This window comes from Meleagris gallopavo, chromosome 5 (assembly GCF_000146605.3).
Source record: "Meleagris gallopavo isolate NT-WF06-2002-E0010 breed Aviagen turkey brand Nicholas breeding stock chromosome 5, Turkey_5.1, whole genome shotgun sequence".
Lineage (NCBI taxonomy): Eukaryota > Metazoa > Chordata > Aves > Galliformes > Phasianidae > Meleagris > Meleagris gallopavo.
The window spans coordinates 36,641,272-36,663,972 of NC_015015.2; the positions used below are offsets into that span (position 1 = coordinate 36,641,272).

General features: G+C 35.2%; 1 protein-coding gene across 1 annotated transcript in view; it reads right to left on the reverse strand.

Annotated features, from left to right (window-relative positions):
• Nucleotides 1–1,133: 1,133 nt before the first annotated feature.
• SEC23A (Sec23 homolog A, COPII coat complex component) overlaps nt 1,134–22,701 on the reverse strand; it is a 25,670-nt gene continuing 4,102 nt past the window's right edge. Inside the window, exons 4-20 of the mRNA XM_003206591.4 lie at nt 22,359–22,445; nt 21,057–21,293; nt 20,887–20,966; nt 19,869–20,013; nt 19,358–19,516; nt 18,424–18,539; nt 17,369–17,492; nt 16,153–16,233; nt 13,193–13,282; nt 11,819–11,925; nt 10,660–10,813; nt 9,903–9,980; nt 9,195–9,356; nt 7,914–8,000; nt 6,764–6,919; nt 6,099–6,164; nt 1,134–2,493 (exon numbers count right to left, since the gene is read on the reverse strand). Coding sequence (XP_003206639.1) covers nt 2,404–2,493; nt 6,099–6,164; nt 6,764–6,919; nt 7,914–8,000; nt 9,195–9,356; nt 9,903–9,980; nt 10,660–10,813; nt 11,819–11,925; nt 13,193–13,282; nt 16,153–16,233; nt 17,369–17,492; nt 18,424–18,539; nt 19,358–19,516; nt 19,869–20,013; nt 20,887–20,966; nt 21,057–21,293; nt 22,359–22,445 — 2,019 coding nt within the window. The 3' untranslated portion in view covers nt 1,134–2,403. The remainder of the gene's footprint in view (nt 2,494–6,098; nt 6,165–6,763; nt 6,920–7,913; nt 8,001–9,194; nt 9,357–9,902; nt 9,981–10,659; nt 10,814–11,818; nt 11,926–13,192; nt 13,283–16,152; nt 16,234–17,368; nt 17,493–18,423; nt 18,540–19,357; nt 19,517–19,868; nt 20,014–20,886; nt 20,967–21,056; nt 21,294–22,358; nt 22,446–22,701) is intronic.

Genomic DNA, 22,701 nt, shown 5'->3' on the forward strand with positions numbered 1-22,701 from the left:
GAACAAAAGGAGGAAATTCTTTACTTATGAGGGTGGCAAAGCACTCGCACAGGATGATCAGACAAGCTGAAGGTGCTCCACCCCTGCAAGGGCTCAAGGCCAGGCTGGATGGGGCTTTGGGCAACATGGTTTAGTGGAAGTTGTCGCTGCCCATGGCAGGAGTAGCTTGAACAAAATGATCTTTCATGTCCATTTCAACTAAAGCACTCTATGGTTCTAAGTTTCTATTTGGAATAGAGCAACAAAACTCAATGCAGTCTTTGTCACTGTTGAATGTATTGAGGAGGTTACTGTTCCCAATGTCCTCTTTGCGGGACATAAAACTGATGCAACTCGTCAGACCTATGTAAGATTTAAGAGGTATTAGACCAAGTAGATGAGTGAGGCGTTACTAAGTTACCAGGAAAGGACAGTACTCACCCTAGAGTTGTAAAGGAAAAGAAAAAACAGCAACAGGAAGAAGTGAGAGCAAAGGTGGCTAAAAGTAATTACATATGGTCAGTGTGCCAGAGGACTGGCAGACTGCTTCCCACATCATACCCATAGAAAGGATTGTACGAAGCAGGCTTTTATGAAGGAAAATCCTGTCTCACTAACCAGTATTTGGAAGGAGTCAGTCAATAAGCAGGAGAATAGAAGAGAAAAATATATCAGATTCCAGGATTTTTAAAAAGTTTTCAGTAGTGTAAAATATCTAAAATGAAAGAAGCACATGAGTTGCAAAGGGAGTGGATAGAAGAACCCACTGTAGGCTAAAAGATGGTTAAGGGGCAGGAAGGAAGCTAGAACTTACTAGACACATAACAAAAAAAAAATCTGTTATCATGACGTGATGGTGAAGCGATTCATTAGTGAAATGATATTTAACTGCCAAATAAATCAGACATACCTAGTGTCAGGAGAAATTTTTTTTAACCTTATTTGTCAGCTAAAATAAGAAGAGGGCTTCTGAATCTTAATCTCAAACTGCAAGTAATGTGGGCAGTTCAGTATCACTAGAAGTTAAATAAATTTTATACCAATAATAACTAGCATCAAATGTGTCAGGTTATTCTCAATTTTATCATTATTAGCTTTATTTCAACAATTCATTCCAAGCACAAACAGAAAATCAGCACAATAAACACAAAAAGTGAAAGAAAACATTTTATTTGTACTGAGGCAAAAGGAGCACATCTCATTTTGATAAAAGGAGAGCAAATGTTTTTGAGAATTTACAGAAAAAATAAAAAGCCCTCGTTCTTATCACACCAATACATGATTGAATTTCCTATGTCAAAACTCTCTTCCTCCTGACTTGGCATCACTTTTATTGCCCAGTACAATATTTCATATCTTCATTTGTCAAAACATCATGTTACCTATGTAAACATCTGTTTTATGTGTAAACTTCAAAAGTAAATGGAAAAACCTACTAATTTATTTCCTAAGCCACCCAAAAATTACGTGTTAACTAAATATCAAATTAATTACAGCATATTCTCTGTAACACTGTTTCAATAAGAACTACAGCCTGTTGAATTCCTAACAGAAATGGTACAGAAAAAGCTAATGAGCAGAGTCACATATTAGTGTAATAACATTATAAGGCAATAATAAGAAAGGTAATATACTTCTTTTTTCTAAAGCATACATGCCAAGACAAAACTCAAGGCTGCACTCTGCCAGTTCATTTTTGTAGTGTAGGATTTCTTCTCAACTCAAGCTTTGTGCAATACCAGATTTTTATTTTTTTATTTTTTAACTTTTTCAATCCAAATTCTTTATACAAAAAGTAAGAAAAACTCTGTTCCCAAAGAATCAGCTATAATAAATGCAAACAGGAACTACCTGAAGTTAAATACTTCTAAAAAAAGTAACCAACACATGAACAATAAGATCACTGCAGAGAAGTTCCACAACCTAAGTCAAAAGATTGAGCTAATGTTACTTTTGTAATCTTTTTGTTGCTTCTTTGTTCACTTTAAGCTCAATTTCAATAAGTAGTAATAGTTGTATGGCAGTCTGGAAAGCATGACATCACCAAAGATTTCCTTTATTGTTCAATGTGGCTTTGTAGTGCACAGCATAATCAACCTCAACCACTCAAGAAGGAAAAGAGAAAACGTTTCAAAGTTGTTGAAAACAATCTAAAAGTAATTATAGTATGGCAGTAATCAAAATGACTGTTCTCTTTCCTCTAATTATAACTTAATCTACTACTTGTCATTTTTACAAACTGCAGTTCACATTAAAACATTTTTGATAACAAAAGCTTTTCTTTGAAAACAACACTGCTTTACATCTAGTCAGGCAGCTTGTGCATATCAGAGCATTCTGTCTAGAGAGACACAGAAAAAGGCAAAGGAGGAAAAGCTGAAATACGGCTACCGCTTATCTGTGCCTGTAACGCACTACAGAATCTCAGGCAGCACTAGAGACAGCAAGTTTCTTCAGATGATCCATAAATACTTGCAAGCTGACATCATCAGTAAGAATGGGTGCTCCAGATTCCTATGAAAGCAAACACAGAGAATAGATTAGCTATTGTGAAGAAAAAGCTTTTTAAGGTACATATGCTTCATCAACAAACGCCTCCCTAAACTGAAGTTTAGAATGATCTTAAAAGCATATCATTGCTGACATTTTCTGACACACACACACCAAAAAACCAAACCCGCAGCCTATTCATTTTCATACATTTACATAAATTCAGGCACATATCACAGCCAGGACATGAGGAAACAGCCTCAAGTTGCTGCAGGGGATGTTTAGATTAAATATCAGGTAGACTATCTTCATGGGAAAGGTGGTTAGGCATTGGAACAGGTTGGTGGAACAGCTGTCCCTGGATGTATTTAGGAGACGTGTGGACACTGCTAACGGACAAAGTTTTGTAACGGATTTGGTAGTGGTAGTGTCAGGGGATGGCTGGACTTGAACTTAAGGGTTTTTTCAAAACTAAGATGACTCGACTTTGTGATTCTATGACTCCCAGGGTGGACGCATGAGTTGAAGTGCAGCAAGATATTTACGTCAAACATAAAAAACTCAGTGTTTTTGACAGATACCAAACTCTATAATTTTCAAAATTTTAAAAGTGAAAACTTCCACGTCACGATTTCAGGACCATTCCTATTCAGTGAAGCAAAGGTGATAAGCAGAAATGCACAAGCACCACAACTAGTAAATCAGTATCAGTCACTGCTGAAGCTCAGATGCATCAAAATGGAGAAAGGAAGAAAAAAAACCACTGAGGATCTGATCTAAGTGAGCTTTTCCAAAGTGAGCTGGACCTACAGCCCTGGCTACCTCAAGAGAACCACAAAAGTATCAGAAGCTAGCACTTTATCTGATTACAAATAATGAAATCTATGTTAGAGGTATCTTGTAATTTGCTTTTTGACCCCAGAATCCCAAAAAATTCAAGACATTCATATTTTTATTATCTACAAGCAAACTTCCACTCTAAATAAAACAGCAGAGTTGGCAACTCCACAAATGTTACATCATAACTCTCTTAAGTTATCTGAAACAAGTCTTAATTACTCTATAAATTAAAAAGAAGAAGAAGAACCACAAAACCTTTTCAAGGTACTGAGCACCCACAATTCCAAATGGAATCAGAACCATCTGAACTTTTAGTAAATCTTCAAAACAAAGACAGAAAAGTCCTAAAGAGGATGCTTAGACCTGGTGCTCCTTACTTTGAACTGGCCAAAACCACTCCTCAGTTAATGACCAAGGCACAAATCCAGGAGCAGTAAGACTTTTTACATTGCATTACACTTGATACACACACAGCAACTGTCAGGGAAAACTCACTTTTAACTTTTTTTTTTTTTAATATATCTTTTAACTTCTGGAGCCAGCGTAAGAATAAAGACATTATTCTTACATATTCGTCAAAAGTTAAGCTTTTCTTGTTTAAGGAACCACAAGGGAATAACAAGTAGTTTAGTTCTGTTGCAGAATATGATTTGCCACGTTGTGTCTTAGGTATGGAACAGAGTGCAGCATCCTCCAGAAGAAAGGAAGGAATGGAGTTGTTAGAAATCTAACCGGAGTTTTCCCACAGTGACTGCTGGTGGTTATCCATGATACTTAAAACCAAAGCAGACTTTTCCTTCAGCTTAACACAATACAATTAAACCAACAAGGACTCACTGCACAACATACAAATCCAAAAAGCAGCTGAAACTTAGCTTCGATTTTGCACAAATTATCTTAAATTTCATTTTCTGCTCATTCAAAATGTTCAGCTAAGGAATATGGGTGAGGACTTAAATGTGATTAACAGTGATTTAATGACAGTTAACTGGGCAACTGGTAAGACTTGTGCACTGACGTCTTCCACTTCAAATTGCAAAAAGTTACCAACAAAAGATTACTAAAAAAAAAAAAGATGAAAATAAAGGCATCCTAAAGTAAATGCCATATCCAATATAATCTGAAAACTTGAACTGCATCTTAAAAGAGTAATCAATATGCACTTTCAGAGCCAACAGAATCGAGCTGTATGAAATTAGTTTACCATTATCTTCTGAAAATGTTTTACATACCAAATAAGGTACTTATCTGCTAGAGTTTTCAAAAAATCCTTACTTACAATGTTAAAACCAGAGTAGTCAATTGATCACCTCCTGAAACATTGTCTCAGTGGTGTGTGGGTGCCCTCTTCAGGTCAATGTGGACTAACAATTTTTTTCTGTGGACTTTCAGTTTTGCACAAAATATACAAATTGACATGAAAGAATTCAGGACGCTCAAGACAAAAATAAGCAAAAACAGCTCAGTTCAGTATTTCAGCATTTCTAGTTTCATAATTTTCACTCTATCCAGATTTCTTCACCAAAAAAGAAAAAATACAAAACAAGCAGAATATTATGTAGAGCACACACATTACAATGATACTGGGGAGATTAGCACACTATTTTTTTTTATGTCAACCTAAACTAATTATCTCCAACATTACATGGGAAAGTTGTGTTTTCTAGTATGTTTCAGAAAGTCTCACTGGTATTTCTCCAGCATAAACAGTTTCCTTAGAGATCAGTTCAGTTGTCGTATTTGCATCTACATTTGAAACACTTCACTTGCTTACTAACTAAATAGTAAGAAAGCTGTTGTCCTACACCATAAGAAATATCAAAACTCCAAAAAACTTCCAGGTAACATAGACAAAAGAACCATTCATACCATACAGTTCATGAGGAACTTCACTGAAGTTCAAAAAAAACTTTCAAATTTGAAGGCAAGAGAAAGAGTTTAAAATGGTGCCCTCTCTGACTCAGTACAAGCTCTTGAAGTATTTCCACTCAATCTCAGTGCTCTCTCTCACCAGAATTTTCCTTAGAACCAGCAGTACATCTCTATGAAAACATAACCTGATAAAACTTTTCTGACAAAAATCACTGCCATAAAATTATTACACAGCTCACTCATTCATGACTTGAAAACCAAATGCCTTTCACCAAAATACAAATACAGTTAATGTGAAGATCTGTCTAATGCCATCACATTTTCATGAGAAAATTACACTGCACCAGTATTCAGCCGCTGCAGTGTTTCTCTTCCCACTATGAAAGCTGAATTTGCAAGGATGACGTGACTGGGATGCAACACTCAACAAAATAAGCAGCTACAGAATGTTTCATTTTTGAGTTCACATATTACTTCTTTCAGAGAAAAAAATCTGAAAAGCCTAATCATCAAATGGTTCACCAAAATTCTAGGAAATATTGGTACCGTTTGGCTCTTCCTTAAAAATAATTTCAAAATTAATATTCTCTACTGAAAAAAAAGTCCTTTAGCCTTTATGCGTGTTAGGTGCCCTCGTTCTAAGGAATCTAAATAGAGCTAGGAAAAATAGCTAGACATTAAAGAATCCTAACAGAAGCTTAAAATAGAAAAGTAGATCATTTTTGTCTGAAGAAATGAATTTTTTTTTCCCTAACTTTCACAATTCGGGTGGCATCAGGCCAAAACTGCTTTTTTCAGTTTCAAAATTTGACATAACTACTTTTACGTACATAGCATCTTACATGGCCTCTGAAATAGGGGAAAAAAAAAACCCATAAAATTATACATGCAAGCTTAATTGTTAGATTCATACTTACCTGTCCCCAAGCGTACATGTTGTTATGAGTCTGAGAGGGATTTACTTTTGAAAGCAGGAAACGAGCCTTTAAAAAACAAAGCACATGCAACAAATTAATCTTCTTGGCAGAATTTTCTTATTCTCAAAAAAAATACTCATGCATGAGATATACCAACTCTATTACCTGTGGATAAAAACAAGCACAGATGCCCATTTAGAAGAATGAGTAGCTTCTCAACAAAAGCCACTCTCTGAATTCCATATGTAATTCAGAACTGCTGACAGATTAGCAAAGAAGTAGGTAGCAGTTTTTCCTTTTTAAACACTAGCAAAGAAATTGTGAACATCTATAAAATATTAATTAAAAGTTAGAAAACAAACCAAAATCCACAAAGAATATTTTTCATATTGGTCCCAACACTCTGACAAGCACTATCTTTTTTGTCCTACACATCTCAAGGAAATTAAGAGTTTAAGCCTGTATGGTTAAAAACAAAGAACAGGTTTCACAAATTAGGCTAAAAGGTATCACTAAATATCTGTCTCTGCAGAAGTTTTTAAATTCCAGATATTCACTTACTATTTACATATCTTTTAATACAAAAAAAGCATATTTATGAAAAAAATCTCAAGACCTTACAACACATCACTTCCTAGATGACAAAAATATACACTTGGCTATACCTGGCTTCCTCCGTGCTCTGTATCAATGTATCTGGGCATTGGAAATCTTGAATGAAGAATTTCCTGGGCGTCATCTATGGGAGCTTGAAGCAAGTGATGGAAGTTTTCATATTCCGGCATATCCTGGTAACCTGATTTACGCCACTGAGCTATGGTCTGGGAATAGGAAGAAGTTTAGAACCAATTTATCAATCTTTCTTAAAAGAAAACGTGTCATTTAAGTTAACTTTTTAAAAGCACACTGCAGACATGCCTCTACACCTGGCCCGGCACCCTACTCATCTGGACCTTTGCCTGGAAACTTGACTTTCTGGCCCAAACTCAGACCAACTCGTCTGATGATCTGGAATGATGGCTGAATGCAATTGCTGTCTACAAAATGCTCTGCTTGCCTTGCTCAGGCTCTCCACGAGGCCTCAGCCTGATTTGTAATCATGCTCTCCTCCATTACCCTTCCCTCAGAGAACACACCACCCCATATACTTCCAGACAATGTCTTACAAAAATGCAGAGAACATTTTTTCTAATTAAAACCTATTAAAGTTTATAGTTATTTTTAAAAGAGCAGCTACAAGGACAAGATCCAGAACAGTGTTTCCCAAACCCTCAGGTGGGAAACACACAGTTGCAAAACAGCAAAAAGCAACAGTTTGGTTCTTGGGCAGGAGGAAGTAACAAGTCACATGTATTTGTATGAAAATACAAGGGAACGTCCATCTACTCGACTGCCAAGAGCAGTTTCATTCCTCTAGGACAGTGCAGATGAAGGATGATTTTAAAACATTGTATTCTGGCTCCTTACCCTCAGAAAATTCAGAGCTTTAAAATAAATGAGTGAAGAACAAAAGTAGGAAGAAATACTACTCTCAAAAGCCAGAAAAATATTGATCTAAAGCGAATAAACTTCACGCTGAAGTCAATTCCTCCTAAATTTGTCCGAAGAAACAGGACTGGACCAAAACAGCAAGTAAGGCCAGCTGCCTTTGTATAGGCAAGTTAGACTATCAGACTGCAAATATGAAACAGGAGTCTGCTTCTGGCCATGCAGTTGACATCAGGCATTGAAGCACTTTAGAACGGAGCCTTGACTTTCACAGTGTAGAACTCATACAGAAAAATGAATATTTAAATAAAAAAATACTCATCTTACCTCTCCATGATATATAAGGATCTGGAAAAAGGTGTCCATTAGAAGAATGCGATCTGGTAAAATACTGCTGCTATCCAGAAGAACAGGCTAAGATTTAAAAACAAATAAAAGGTTTCCAATTAATGTAGAATTGAGCAGCCACAGGCATTACAGCATTACAAGTTCTTTGAGTAAATCCCTGTATCTTCAGAACTTCTTCCATATCTTATTAAAGCTCCTATTTTTTGTTTTCATGTTACAGAATCTCGCTGTGAAGTTATCCATCTTGATTCTGAATAATAAAAACAGAACTTGTAAGCTGTTTCAAAATTATGCACTTTTCTAGTCTTTTAAGTATCATATGTTAGTATCATATGATTTCATTGAATCAGCATCATCTGATTTAATTGCAGTCACACTAGAGACAGCAAAAACATTACTTCAAGAAGGAGGAAAAAAAAAAAGCTATTATTCATTCTACACTGATCACTGATTCAGCTCATACTGATCAAGTGGGATCGTGCTTCCATTTTGCATCGCTCACGTGAGTAACTTTTCTTTATACATGCGAGAATGATTTCACACCTTTGAGTAGCTCCTGACAAACCACCTCATTACTTTAAATTAAATCCCACATTTAGAAGTCTTTATCCTCACAAAGTAGTATCAAAAAATCTTAACAAAAGTTAGATTCCAGCTGCCAAGATCCCTGCCAAGTTGTTCATTTTCACTGTCCAGTTTCCTTGCTCTTTCTTTCCTAACTATTTTTGTTGCCTCCTACCTAACTCATCTTTTGTATGTTTTACGGAAGATCATTTTTTTTATTTTAGGCTTACATAGCATAAGCCATTATCAGATCTGAAGTTCTGTTCCAAATATGGTAACCACATCATAATTAGAAGGCTTGGATGAGGGTGGAGGGAGTTCTGTACGTTTTAAAGAACGGTTGTTTAATTTGGAAAGTATATTGAAAAAATACATTTTGAAATAAAAAGACATTTTTGTTGATGCTTACATTCCAGCATCAAAAAAAAACCAAAACTACTGCTGCTCTCAAAAAGTAACAAAAAAGATTTCTTAGTTTAAAATATAGTCTCTCAACAAGGTAAGATTTTCCCTCAAGACTGTTACATTAGAATCCTGAGATACACTCTGTTCTTCGTTCTATATAAAATGAATGGTTTCTCACGTAAAAAACTTTAAAACAACATATTTTGTAACATGTATGACAATGAGGACAACAAATCTCTCTCTCTCAAAACCACATATTTTAATGTACAATTAGGTTACACGTAACGATACCTCTGGAGGTCCATTGAAGGAGTAAGCATAGAGAATTGGCTGAACCATGATAAGCGACTGTGTTAGGTCCTGACGCATAAAATGGTGACGGTAGTATGAGCTCTCATCCGGGCTGTTGTTAAAAACTTGTAAGAAAGGAGATCTTCTCAAGTGAAACATGAACTGCAAAACAAAAACCGTTTATTTGAACTTCCATAAAATAGAGTCGTAGCGAGAAAATTTTTCAGGAGAACGAGGTACAAGAAACTGATGCCACAGCAAATTTGAATTACAGGTCTCAGAATCACAAAAACACTGAATGGCAAAGATTGGAATGGACCTCAGCCTGCCAGCAAATAAGCTCATGAAGCTGGGAGAGGGGTACAGCCAGATCAGCAAAACCAAACAGACCACAGGACATTTCATACCATATGGCATCATGCTCAACAATAACACTGCAGGCAGTTGGCCAGGAGGCTGCCATTGCTCAGGGACTGGCTGGGTGCTACTGGTGAGCAGCTATGTTTTGCATCATCTTTCTTTTTTTTTTCCTCTTTGATTACAGTCATTGGTAACATTTCCTTTCTTTTCTCATCCTTTTTTTTTAATGGCCCTCATCTCAAACCAAAGGTTCCCACTTATGCCCCTGAACCTTCATCCCACTATTTACCAGAGTTATAACACAAAAGATCTTTCATTCTAATATAAACAAATTTTCCTTCTACTCACCTGTGGGTAAAGTGAAAAGGTTTCTGAAAATCTGAAAGAGCTTGGATCATCCTTGTGATATTCTCCAAATTTCTGACACTGCAGTGAAAGAAAATTGTATCTAAATTCAGAAACATGGTAGCTTCATCAAGCTATTACTGTAAGCTTGTTTGGTTTTAAGAAACATACAATTTGAAGTGCCTACATCTTTGTAAGCAAACAGAAATCTAGCCAAAAAACAAACAAAAAAAAAAACAAAAAAAAAAACCAACATGAATTATTTTCTTAGCAAGCAGTGATTTTGCATACGAGGCTTTAATGGCTTTTTGTTTTTCATTTAAATCACCAAGCAGAATTAGATGATTAAAACATCCCCAAAGAACATCATTATTAAGAATTTAATTTAAAGCTACTTACAGGAAAGAAATAATAACCAAAAACAAACAAAAAAGAAAACTGAATTTTTGAAAATAAAGAGAACTTTGACTTTTTTTGCTTAAAATATTTAATTTACAAACTTCCAATAACTGCTAGCATCATGTTAGATTTTCTCTTAGTTGCTGGCAGCGACCAAATGCTGAGGCAATATTAATAAATTCAAGAAAAATAGAGCTGCTCTTTCATTATTCAAAATAAAAATTCTCTTATAATTCTGCATAACCACTTGTGGAAATACTCCCCCCTCATCCCACTTTTAAGAAACAAGCACTGAATACTGGTGAATGATATTGTCTGGAGACAAGAAAAACAATTTAACTCCTTATTTAGTTCTTCTTACCAGCCGTATAAGTTGTCTGTCCAGCCACCTAAGTACATCAGGCCCTTCTTCTGTCTCTGCCCTATACACTGCCAATCTAGCCATGAGAATTGCTGCAGCTTCCTGGTCAAAAGATGCTGCAATGTTTTGAATCTGTGTCTGTGCATCTGCCCAGCTGTAAAAGAAAAATACACATATTTGCATCACAAAGAAAGGATCTCAATTTCTAAATATACATCTTCAAAATTAAGGCAAAGAGGACAGGCTTAACAGTTTAACAGACAATCTCACGCTGAAGCTTCAAAAATCTACTGGGTATAAATGAGCAGCCTCTCAAAAAAAAAAAAAAAAAAAAAAAAAAGGAAGTTAATTAGAAATGTCCTTTACAGAAATGCCACATATCCATATAAAACAGTCAGTTATATTATAAAATTGGCAAACTGTGAAAAGTTAAGTTACAGAAAACACTGTCCACAAAGCTAGTCACTGTTTTCTTGTGTACTTGTTCTGGGATCTAATTGCTTATTCTCAATTTACATGGTGTACTATTATTCTGTTTTTTCAACAGTCACCAAGATGATTCTACTAACACAACAAATGTAAACACGACACTCAGATACATGTCAGTGCTTTCTTGTTTTTGTTTTGTTTTTTTTTTTTTAAATCTGAATGTTCCATCAAATTAACCAAACAAAAATCTTCATTTTAAAGCAAACATCATTTGGCACTGGAAAACGTTTTAATAATATTAAACATCGCTTTCCAAAACTGAGAAGTAAACTGAACCAGGGAAGCTGCAGGTAAAGATTACACCCAGAAGAACAGGTATACACAAGCTGCTGAACTGCAACGCTCCAAAATTATGGCATTGGGTGTTGACCTTTATTATTCCATTAGGCCACTCAATGTTTCCTCTTCATCTAAAATCACTTGGATGCAAAAGCATCTTTAGAGCACTACCAAAACATCATTATATAGCCACTGCAACCTCCTGGAGAGGAAACAGCCCACAGAATATAACAGAGGCAACTGTCTCAAAGTTCTCTTCACCATCACCGCTAAATAGCCCAGAACAATTGATTGGTTATAAAAATCTGAAGATTGAAAGGCAAATATGTATTTTCTTCTTCAAACACAATTTGTCAAAGGAAAAAAGAAAAAGAAAAGAAAAAGCACATACTTTCTGGCAACTGTGGTCACTCTGATACGTCTCTGTCCACTGGAATGCTGGTACTGAGTCACAAACTGGATCGCACCACGTCCTCCTTGAGGAATTGGAGCATTGTGCTGAGCATGGGAGGAAAAAGATACGTGAAGGAGGCTGCCACGATCTTGCAGCATAATTTGAAAATTCACAAGCAAATGATAGAATACGATAAAAATTTTATCAAAAGCCACTGAAATTCTATAAATGCATTAACTGATGCTTTTATCATACCTAGTATTTTTACCAAACATAGCTAATAAGCTTGGAAACTGTTAAGGCATAGAAGGAGCATACTAGATACCTTTAAAGATTCTCTCTCCTTCCACACACCCTCACAAACAACAATATTTTCAAGAGGACTATGTTAGAATCTAATGAAATCAACAATTGTATCTGAACACCCTGGAATCACAGGACAACAAAACTGACAGCACTATAAAAAGTCAACAAATTAATCCCATAAAGCAACACTGAAACATATAGATTAGAATTTAGGCATGAAATTTCAAAACTCTGATTAGTAGAAATACAGATTTCTGATACTGTCAGCTAGGTATGTAATTTCAGAAGGACAACTGACTACGACATACCATTACCAGATCAGTTTTGAGCCAGTAATAAAATATGATTAAAATAAATATATAAAAAGCAAATACAAATGATTTAGGTAAGCAAAGGTTTTAAAGCCTACACCTTTGCAATAAAGTATACAATACTGCACACTAAATACATAGAATACATAGCTCATTGCTCTCCTGTGCAGCAAACATCTGAAAGAAGGGAAAGTACTAGAAGACAACAGTGCATTTGCTTGCCGTGTTTTTATGCTCTTCCCTAAAACCTCCCAGTGGGAGAGAGGAGAACAGACTATCTGCCCCTAATGTGTTTCCATTAAGCCAATCTTTATTTGCTTTACTTACAAACTGAGCACCAAAACCAAAATTAAGATGTAACATTATGGAGTAATTATCTTGTAACTAAAACAGAAATACCGAAAAGTATTTTTAAATAAATAGGTTACAGCTTCTTCACACATTGCAGCAGAACTATATTTCACTAAGTAATGTTCTGAAAATAAATATTTGGACTTAGATAATGAACCTTAACCAAAATAGCTAATGCACTATGAATCTCACTCATTATTCAAGAAGGAGACTAATCATCATTAATCTGTTCATATCCATCTCTTAACTTTGATACTGCAGAATAGTAACATCAGTCATACCGCTACTACTGTGCTTGACCAAAAAAAAAAAAAGAACAAACATAAAAAGAGCAAAAGCAAAAATATTGCTTCAGCAATCACATAAAATCAAGCTAATAGACAAGTAGACAAACATGTATTACTTGGTTGACCACTTCAAAGTAGAGTGCGAGTGTTGTAGTAGGATTAAGTCCACAAATCTTCCACTGACAGGTACCCCCTGTTCCAATCTCCTGTAAGCAGATTCATATAAAAACTTTACAAAACAGAAACATTATTATATTTGCAGAGCATCTATCTTTATAGACAACATTTCACAATTATTCCTTTACAAGTTTTCTCCCTGCTCACTCTGACATCATCTCAGACCAAAATAACACCACTTGCAATTCAACTACAGTGATGAATGCAGGAATCATTTAAAAAAATAATAATTAAAGAAAGATAATTTCTTTAAAATTCGAAAAAGTTTAAAATATTAAAAAAGTAAGAAGATGGAATCAGAAAAAATGAAAAAGCAAATCAAAATAAAGGAAACATGAAAAAGAAAATTAGTACACTGGGTTTGAGCAGTCCCAAAAGAAACACCAGCATTGAGTGATATGGGCAAAATTCACCACTGACCAGTGGGCAGGCCTAGCAAAAACACAGCATTAACCAAAGGTGGTTAGGTAAGCTCCTCTGGATTCCTATCATTTTGTTGTGCATACTCACTACTATAGCAATGAGGCAGCGTGTATGTCCTTCATTTATTAAAGGGTCATTGCATATTGAAGAGGTAACAAATTGAATGTTGAGCTTCCCAAAGCATGAAGAGGTAGGGGGAAAAAAAAAAAAAAAAAAAAAAAAAGAGATGCACCTCCATTTTTAGATTAGCAGCAATAGGAGGAAGTTAAGACTGAGGAAAGACAAACAGATTTGTTTGACTGAGGAAAGACAAATGAACCAGATGTAGATTGTTTCCTCTACTACAATTACTATTACTAGCTTCCCTACTACTGTCACCTCCCACAGAAGGAAGACTCAGGTATGACAAGGTTTGCACTACAGTATACTCCAGTGGAAAATTTTCTGTAGGTTTTGATAAGATAGCTGAATTCCCTACCAATATTTTAGAATAAATATATAATCCCACTGCTAACATCTAACAAGTCAGGCAAGAGAATTGCAGAGTTCCGTGAAGTAGAAGCAAAGAGGTAACTCATCACACATTTCTTCACCCTATTTCAGATGGGTTCCAACTCTTTCTTTAAAATGAATGCTTGTCTACTTGAAGAATGAGCTGTACCATAAATGTATCAGACTTTGGTGAAATGTTGGTTTCTAAAGGTTTCCTCATATAAAAATATTTTTTAAAAAGAGACAAGGAGAGACAAAAAAAACCAAAAACCAGAATTGTCAGGAGTGGGAAAATTGTGGAGTACTTTTGCTGGGAATTCGGTATTAAACAAAGCATAGGAGTCAGGGCTGAAAGCAGCTGTAAGAGTGTACAGCATCAAAATCCTCTCCTGAAACTACGTTTGAGTATCGAAGATACCTCACACCAGATTAGGATTTCTTGTTACAATTGTTACTGTTCCAACTTCATTGTTCCATCAAGTTAAGCTTTATCTATTAGGAAAAATCCAGTTCCTTTGTTACGTGATTGGAAAGATAACACTCCCACTTAATGAATCATTTTAAATTACTACAATTATGAAAAAAGTGCTCAAGTGGGATGCCACTTCTAACCCATTAGATGCCATTAAAAACTTCTGGTTGGCATTTCATAATGAACTAGTCACCAGTAACTAACAAAGTATCTGTGTACGGATGGTGATTTGAAGTGGCAACTCATTTTTGTCATCAAAAGACCACCAGTACAGAAAAAATGAATTAAATTAAGCATCACTCCTAGGAGAACAACTGAAACCAAACAAAATATTCAAGGAGAATTATACTGGCAATAGTCACCACTGTCCTTGTATCCCAAGCAGTACAGCTACATTAATTATCTATTTACTACCTTAGGTGAGTTGCACCTACCTACATTTAGTTCACACATTTTATCTCAAAAATTTTAATTCAGACAATCTCAAGAAAAAAGGTTTTTGAAATAGAAATTAATTATGATGTAACTGCAGGGCAACAGACATGAATGAGCTATTAAGTTTTCTACAGTCCTCTGTGATTTAAGTATATAGCTTAGAAAGGCAGCTATACATTTAATTGCTTCTGGGGAACGTTATAAACTTTGCTGGAATTTACTCAATCACTCAAGTGATGACAGAGAATCTGTGCCAGACCACCCAGAGAAAACAATTTCTGTACGGAGATTTTTAATTCACAAAGACAGGAAAAAAATTTTTACATATTTGTGAACAATGCTTCAGAGTTTGCCATTTGTAAGCACCTGCACGCTGTAAGTGCTCTGCAGTGCAGAGCCTAATAGGAACAAAACCAGAAAATTTTGACATTTAAGACATCAGTTACCTGTAATAACTGTTTTTTATTAGTAATAAAAGATAAAATTAAACTCTAATTATAACTATAATAATGTCTGATAAGCAAATAAATGATAACTTAAGTCTGTTGTAAATTTAAGGGAGTTACTTCAGATGCCTGTAACAGCTGGATATTCCAAGCAATTATTAAATGCACATTTGATAAGTAGCTAATGGGAATACTAATGGGAAGATTTATGTTCCCAAACTTATCTCCTCCTTTCTCTCAGTCTTTCTGAAAAAAATATTTTCATGGCTCTCTTTTTGAACAAAAGAATATAGATTTGGTTTTAACATTAAAGCATGCTAACTCACTTTCTACTTGATTTCTGTTACAGCACCATACAGTTTCACCATAGTAATTTTAAAGCAACCACCCAGTGAACAAATTTAACCAAGTATCAATGGACCTGCAAGGTCTAATGCAACTCAAATCTAATCTAGCAGTGAACACGAGTTTATCCAAAGAACAGCCCTTGACTGTATTTAATTTAAAACTGTGAAAACAACACAATTTATGGAGAAGTTTCATCCATCCTCTCCCCCTTCTGATCCAAAAATCCTAAATCCCACTTTTCCATAATGGGACATTACCTCCATTTTCAGCAAATTTTACTTACATTTTCTGAGACACAGGGTCCTTTAGAGTTTAGAGATACACAGGGTCCAATAGCTCCAGAAATCTTTACTTCCCTTGAAGTCTTTGTATTTAAAAGAAAAACACACATTAATATGGCACACTAAGAACTCAGCCCTACTTTATCACTAATCTAAAAATGTAATGCATATCAGTCTTTTATACCTTTAGGATAGGTTATACATATAATAATGCTTGATACACTCAGGCAAACTTTTCACCTGGTCATATTCTACACCAAATTAGGTATATATGCTTTAATTATAAGTTCATCTGAAATAACAGTATGAACATAAATTAAAACATAGAGGAAAAGTCCAGTTATTCATAAACCTGAGAATGTGGAAAACATATTGCATCATGTCTATTTTCCAGGGAAATCATTGTAATATTCAAAACATGAGATTAAAACTGAAGATTTGTAGGATAAGTCTGTATGTATCTTACAGTGAATTCACTCTGTCTCTTCTAAACATATCCAAAAGGAGAATCCAGTCATTTACATTCTTGCAATGTAATTTTACTGTTTTAAGTGATCTGTACATTCCTCTACAGCTGAACCTCTCTTATTGCATTTTCCATGATCTCCCAACAAAATTCACAGCAACATTTACATGAAAAAAGAAGGTTCCATTATTTGTCCTAGTAACAAAAATTTGAACAGAATTGTGCTGAACAAGAAAATAGCCACATATTCTTCTACTGGACAACACTGTAATACTTTCCAAAAGAAAGATGTCTGAAGGCTCTACCTGAACCTGAAACACATTCAACTCAAAGCTTCTCAAAAGACAGGAGATACAAATAAGCACTGCTGAAGTGCCAATACGGATTCTGATAAAATTGGAAAAAGAAATATTTGCTGCATTATGTAGACAGCTTTGACCTAAATCCAAGAAACACTCACTACTGACACCAAAGATATAAGCACACAGCATTCTGAATTTCTAACAGACTAGTTTTAGTACAGTTTCCCTTTTAGCTGTCACTGAATGCAGGGAACTAACATTATATCTAACTAACATGCAGAGAATTGTGAAACTGCAAAAACATAACCAGTCAGTAACAGTTATGTCCAAGCAAATACCAATGTATCATCTTAGCACGTTCCTAAAAATTCCTTAAAGGATAGAAATGCTACATTTAATAGCAATCCCATGGTAGTGTTTCACTAGCACACTGCCATTTTTTTTTCTTACCTTTATTTCTAATGTGCCACCAAATCCCATTTTAAATTGTCCTTGCATATCTTTTGTGAATACTCTCTGAAAGGTCTGTTTGAATAAAGATGTATTGAAAGAATCTCCCATTACCATGTAGCCACTAGACACAAAAAAGAAAAAGAAAAATCTGAAGTTAAAATAGATGACACATTATGCAATTATTTAGCATATGGGATTTAAGTAGTTTGCTTCTATTAAAGATAAAAATGAAAGAGTTTGTAATGAGACACATTTTTGTCTTCTTGACTATTATTAGATTAACATTCTGCTAAACGTTAGGGATGAATTTTTCAAGTGAAGTTTTGCCCAGTAAGCATGTTAAGGTAATTGTGATTACAGTACATAACAAAATCTTTCACTGCGAAAATACTGCACCATGCTGTAAACTTGCCTAACAGGAAGGGTGAGGGTGTCATGAACAAAGAAACAAAATAGAGGAGTGGTTTATAAGAAAAATTAAAAATTGTTTTGATCAGATTAAAATGAACTGATGCCAAGACACCCTGGAGGAATACAAGAGCATGTATGAAATGTAGAACTGGCTAGATGGAGCAAAAATGAGGAGCAACAAGGTTTGTACAGTAGCTGACCTGATAACCCTGTGGGATAGTAGCTGAACCTATGAACAACAGTATCTAGAAGAAAGGCATAAACAAGGCAGAAGGAATAGAACTGACTTTTGTTCTACTCTGAGCAGAGAGAAGACAGGTCTTTAGCAGTACATAAGCTCGAAGCATATATGTACTCACAAACACACTGGAAAACTGTCTAAGACAGCCGTGTTATTCAAGTCACAAGCAGATCAAATTAAAGAAAAACAGCAAAAAGACTTCTTACAAACCCACAAGTACGGCGACAACTTTGCCAGAAACTGAGAAATTCCAGCACAAACGCAACCACGACAGTAAATTTAAATTTAAAACAAACAAACAAACCTGCAGAATGTTTTTGCTAAGTGCCTCCTGTGAAATAATTCAAAAAAATAAAAAACTGCATCTTCATAGATTACTTAAAACTGAATGGGCACATACCCAGTGTAGTTGGGACAGCATTTCATCTCCAGAAGACCAGTCTGATCCAATGCACACGCATATATGTCAACAACATGACCATTTGCTGCAGCACGATTAGCCAGAGCTTCAAAATGCTAAGTGAGAGATGAAAATACAATTTAAAGCAATTAATGACATGAACTGTCAACTTCACATTAAATCCTTGACTCCCAAGATTCTTCTAAAACAGTATCAGATTTTATTCATACCATATTCTAATAAAAGATAGAAGAATATTTTCTCCTGATATTAATTTTAAACTGAAATTTTCCACATCTGTGTTTCATTTTATGACCAGCTGAGAACTCAACACACACTAGATGGACCAGTAGCTGCTATTTCAATGAGAAAACGACCTTGATTTTTTCTTTTCCAACTGCGCATTAAGGAGTAGATCCAACTCACAGAATTTAATTTACTTCTCTAATCTCAAGTGTCTACAATGACATATGCCTGTGACTGAGCTAATAATTTAGCTCCCATCATAATCAGTCAAGATGGATTCAAAAGGTTCTGGATGCAGCTCACCTGCACAAGTGTGCATTTAGGATGAAATGAACTGTGCTTAAATAATACTTACTAATCCTCCCTCCAACTAAAGAAACAGTCTTAAGGAGCTTTTGTAGAAGCAGACAGTCTTACTTCAGATATACCACTTAGTAACATGAACTGCTCCAAGTTAAATCAGGGAAACACTCTGAAGAATTTTAATGAGAGCTGGACAAAGTCCTAAGTCAACACACTGAAATTTCTGAAAAAATTCATGAGGATATACTATTATTCAGAAATAGTTAATGAAAAACACACAATTCCCACCTCTCTATACTTTTACTACCTCTACTAACAGTATTTTACGCTGACAAGTACTGTAAATATTTACTTACAGGTAACTGCTTAAAATGCCATCTCTTACCTTAGTACCCTTTTTAACATATTTAGCATTGTCTTTCTCAATGTCATGCCACGATCTTATAGGTAACTTCAGCTCATCCCCTACAACCATCCCAGGTCCTTGTGTAGCTGGTCCACCAATGAACATCATTATTCGTGCACCAGTATTAGGAAAAGTGCACTGCAGGAAACAAAAGACAAATGAATCAACCACTTTTTGCTACTTTTTTTTTTCCTACAGTCAGAAGAATGTAGGCATTTTTCATGCTGATAAGATTTTAACAATAATTTTAACACTAACTGTACTTTTTAAAATCTTTGCTAATTCAAAATCTCAAATTTGCCTCACTGAACTGCATACGTAAACACAGAATTACTCTATGTGTGTACACATAATCAGAATCTAATCAGATCTAACATTAATCAGATCTAATATGCATCAATTATTAGAATTTTTATACATTGGTTATGTGAGCTTTTCTGCAACAAAAATCTTTTTATATAAGTAGCACAAGTGTAGTTAAAGCTCTTACCTCAAGAAGTCCTACAGCTATAGAGAGAGCCACTCCAGAGGAACGTAAGGGCCTTTTCCCTTGTGGAACTGGCCAAGGATCTCGCTGCAGTTCACCCAAAAGATCAGTAAGATTCATATCAATCTTCTGCACTGGTTGTAGAAATCTGGAAACAAATAGATGGAATTAATTTTTCAATAAAAATTATACTAGTTGCTCAAGAAAGCAGACATGTATTAGCAACATCAGACACTACTCCAGAATCAGAGTAATGCTTCTGCCTCACCAAGACAATGCAGTTCAGCAGTACTACGTAGACAGCATATCAGCTTCAGAAGGTCAGCAAAGAGCTTGCAAAATAAAAGCTTGCTGACTCTAGAGTATCCAGAAAGAACCACATCTAGTCAAAAGAACACAGCAGATAGCCATCTATGAATCTCAAAAAGAAACAAGTGTCACTACTTCAGTGGGGGAAAAAAAAAGAAAAAAAAAAACAAAGAAAAAATATTAAAAAGAGCACTTATTTTCTCAGCAAGAGACTGTCAACAAATGTACCTACAGGACAGCTGTGATTTAATTTTTTTAAAAAGTATTGTAGCAATTTATTTTGTCTCACTGGGTACGCAGGAGAACCAAACGTCAGTCCACAATTTCCAAATGTGAGACAAAAGGGGAGGGAGGAGGAGCATAAGACAGAAAGAGCAGACGAAACCAGATATTGACAGAAAAGAGGCATTAAGGCAGTCATTAACACCTTCCAGAGCACAAACCAAAAGAAACTGTTATTTATGTGTCTATGCTATGTCAGTTTGCCAGGACATTCCAAATCATCATCCAGGTGATTTTACTACCACACATTACATCTTTTCTTTAGAGTACAAACTGCCAGGAAGGAAACAAACTACAGCCACTGGTTTCCAAGTAGTTTGCGCCCTATCAGAAGGCTGAACTCGTTTGATATTTTCCTTAGCACACCACATAAGTTTTTCAGTAAATTGGTATAGCCAAGATGAGTTTTTAAATCTTCTAAGCACATTACCTGTTAGAAGGTGGTGGCTGCTGCACTTGAGGACCCCGACCGACTTGAGAAACAGCTACTTTTGTAAGTCCCAGCATTTCCTGTAGTCAAACACACAAGACTTCAGAACAACATTTGTTTACAGAGTGTTTTCATCATCTTGATGACTTCTTTTTGTTTCTGTCTCTTACCTGCAGTTGCTTTGCAGACAGGTCCTTCGTTCCTCGGAAGACATAACTTTTGGAAATGCCTTCACAGCCAAGCTCATGAACCTGCACCATTCGTCCAAAGGTAATGAGACCTACTAAGGCAGTTGGTGGTAGGAGACTAAGAGACATTTGCATCGATTCCTTCAGAGCTTGCAAGTCTTCATCTTCCATGCATGTGTCCACGACATAAAGAAATATCAAGGGCATCTGAGGACCACGCTTTAAGAAATACAAACATCAACACGTGAGAAATAAATCCTGTAATCCTTATGGGATCAAAAATGAACAAATAAAATATGTTTTGGGTAAGTTTTGATACTTTAATCATACTGATAACATCAATGTTCAATCTAAATTATCTCCTTCCTCCCTCTCAAATAATAACTGGTATATAGGGCTGAAGGGGAACAAAATCCTTACCATAGTGAACTCTACAACAAAAACCAAATATACACTAAAAAAAAAAATCGTTTTGGAATGCCAAGGTAATTTTAAAGCATGTTCCAATTTTACAAATCATTTAATGAACATTTTGAGCTTTTATTGCTCAAAATGAAGATAACAGTTATTCACAACTATAAAAGATTCTGATCAGGTAACATTCAGTAGGATTTTATTTAGAAACCAACAGCTCTTCCTTCTCAACAAATTTTGCTGCACTAAATATTTCCTTTAGTTTGTGTTAAATGAGTTGGCAAAATATAGATTCTGTTCAGCTTTTCTCCATAATCTGAATGCCTCAATGAAGTCTGAAATCGTATTTCTCAAAAGTAGAATTTAGAGACCACAAGTTTGCACTTTTAGGTTGTACATTCTTTTTTGTTCCCAGTCTTTTCAACTCTTTTCGATTCTAATGAATAAGTATTAGCTGTTTTCTCTAATCCAATATCAACTGATAATTATTCAATTACAAACTTAAATTCAAATAATTAATGAGATTTAAATCACAATTTGAGTGAAAATCATTTGCACAGCAGTAAAGAAACCCTCAGCATAAACAAAAATTAAATTCCTAGTTTTAGAAATATACTTAAGAAAAGTGTTGTATTTAAAAGAAACCTCGTTCTGTTTTGGGGCTTGATGTTTTTTTAGAACAGCAGTGTTATTAGTCATGCTTGCATTCTCACAAAAAAGTTATGTTTCCCATTCCCAACTGATGACAAACCTTCATTCTACTGACATGCACATATGGACTCAGTCATTAAAATGCAGTGATTAAAATTTATTATTTTTGTACATGGTTAGCTTATAGATAATATTAAATATCTTATTTAATGGTTTTACCTGTACTACATATTCAATGCTAGAAAACTGAGGCAGAAGCTCAGCTGGCTGATTCATTTCAGATATGCCAGCATATGTAGGAGGAAACTGCAAAGAAAAACATGAACACTAAGAACAAACAAAAGATTACAACCTCAACAAAAACAAAAACATATGTATGGACTACTTTTTTTTTCCCCCCTACGGCAGATGTTCATTATTGCTATCATGAAAAAAATCTCAGTGCAATCTCTGAAGATACAGTTATGCTCTTGCTGCCAATTTCATCTCACAACTATTATTTGATAAATGAGAATTTTTCATTTTCACGTTACAATGGTGTTTTTTTTTTTTGCTTGTCTTT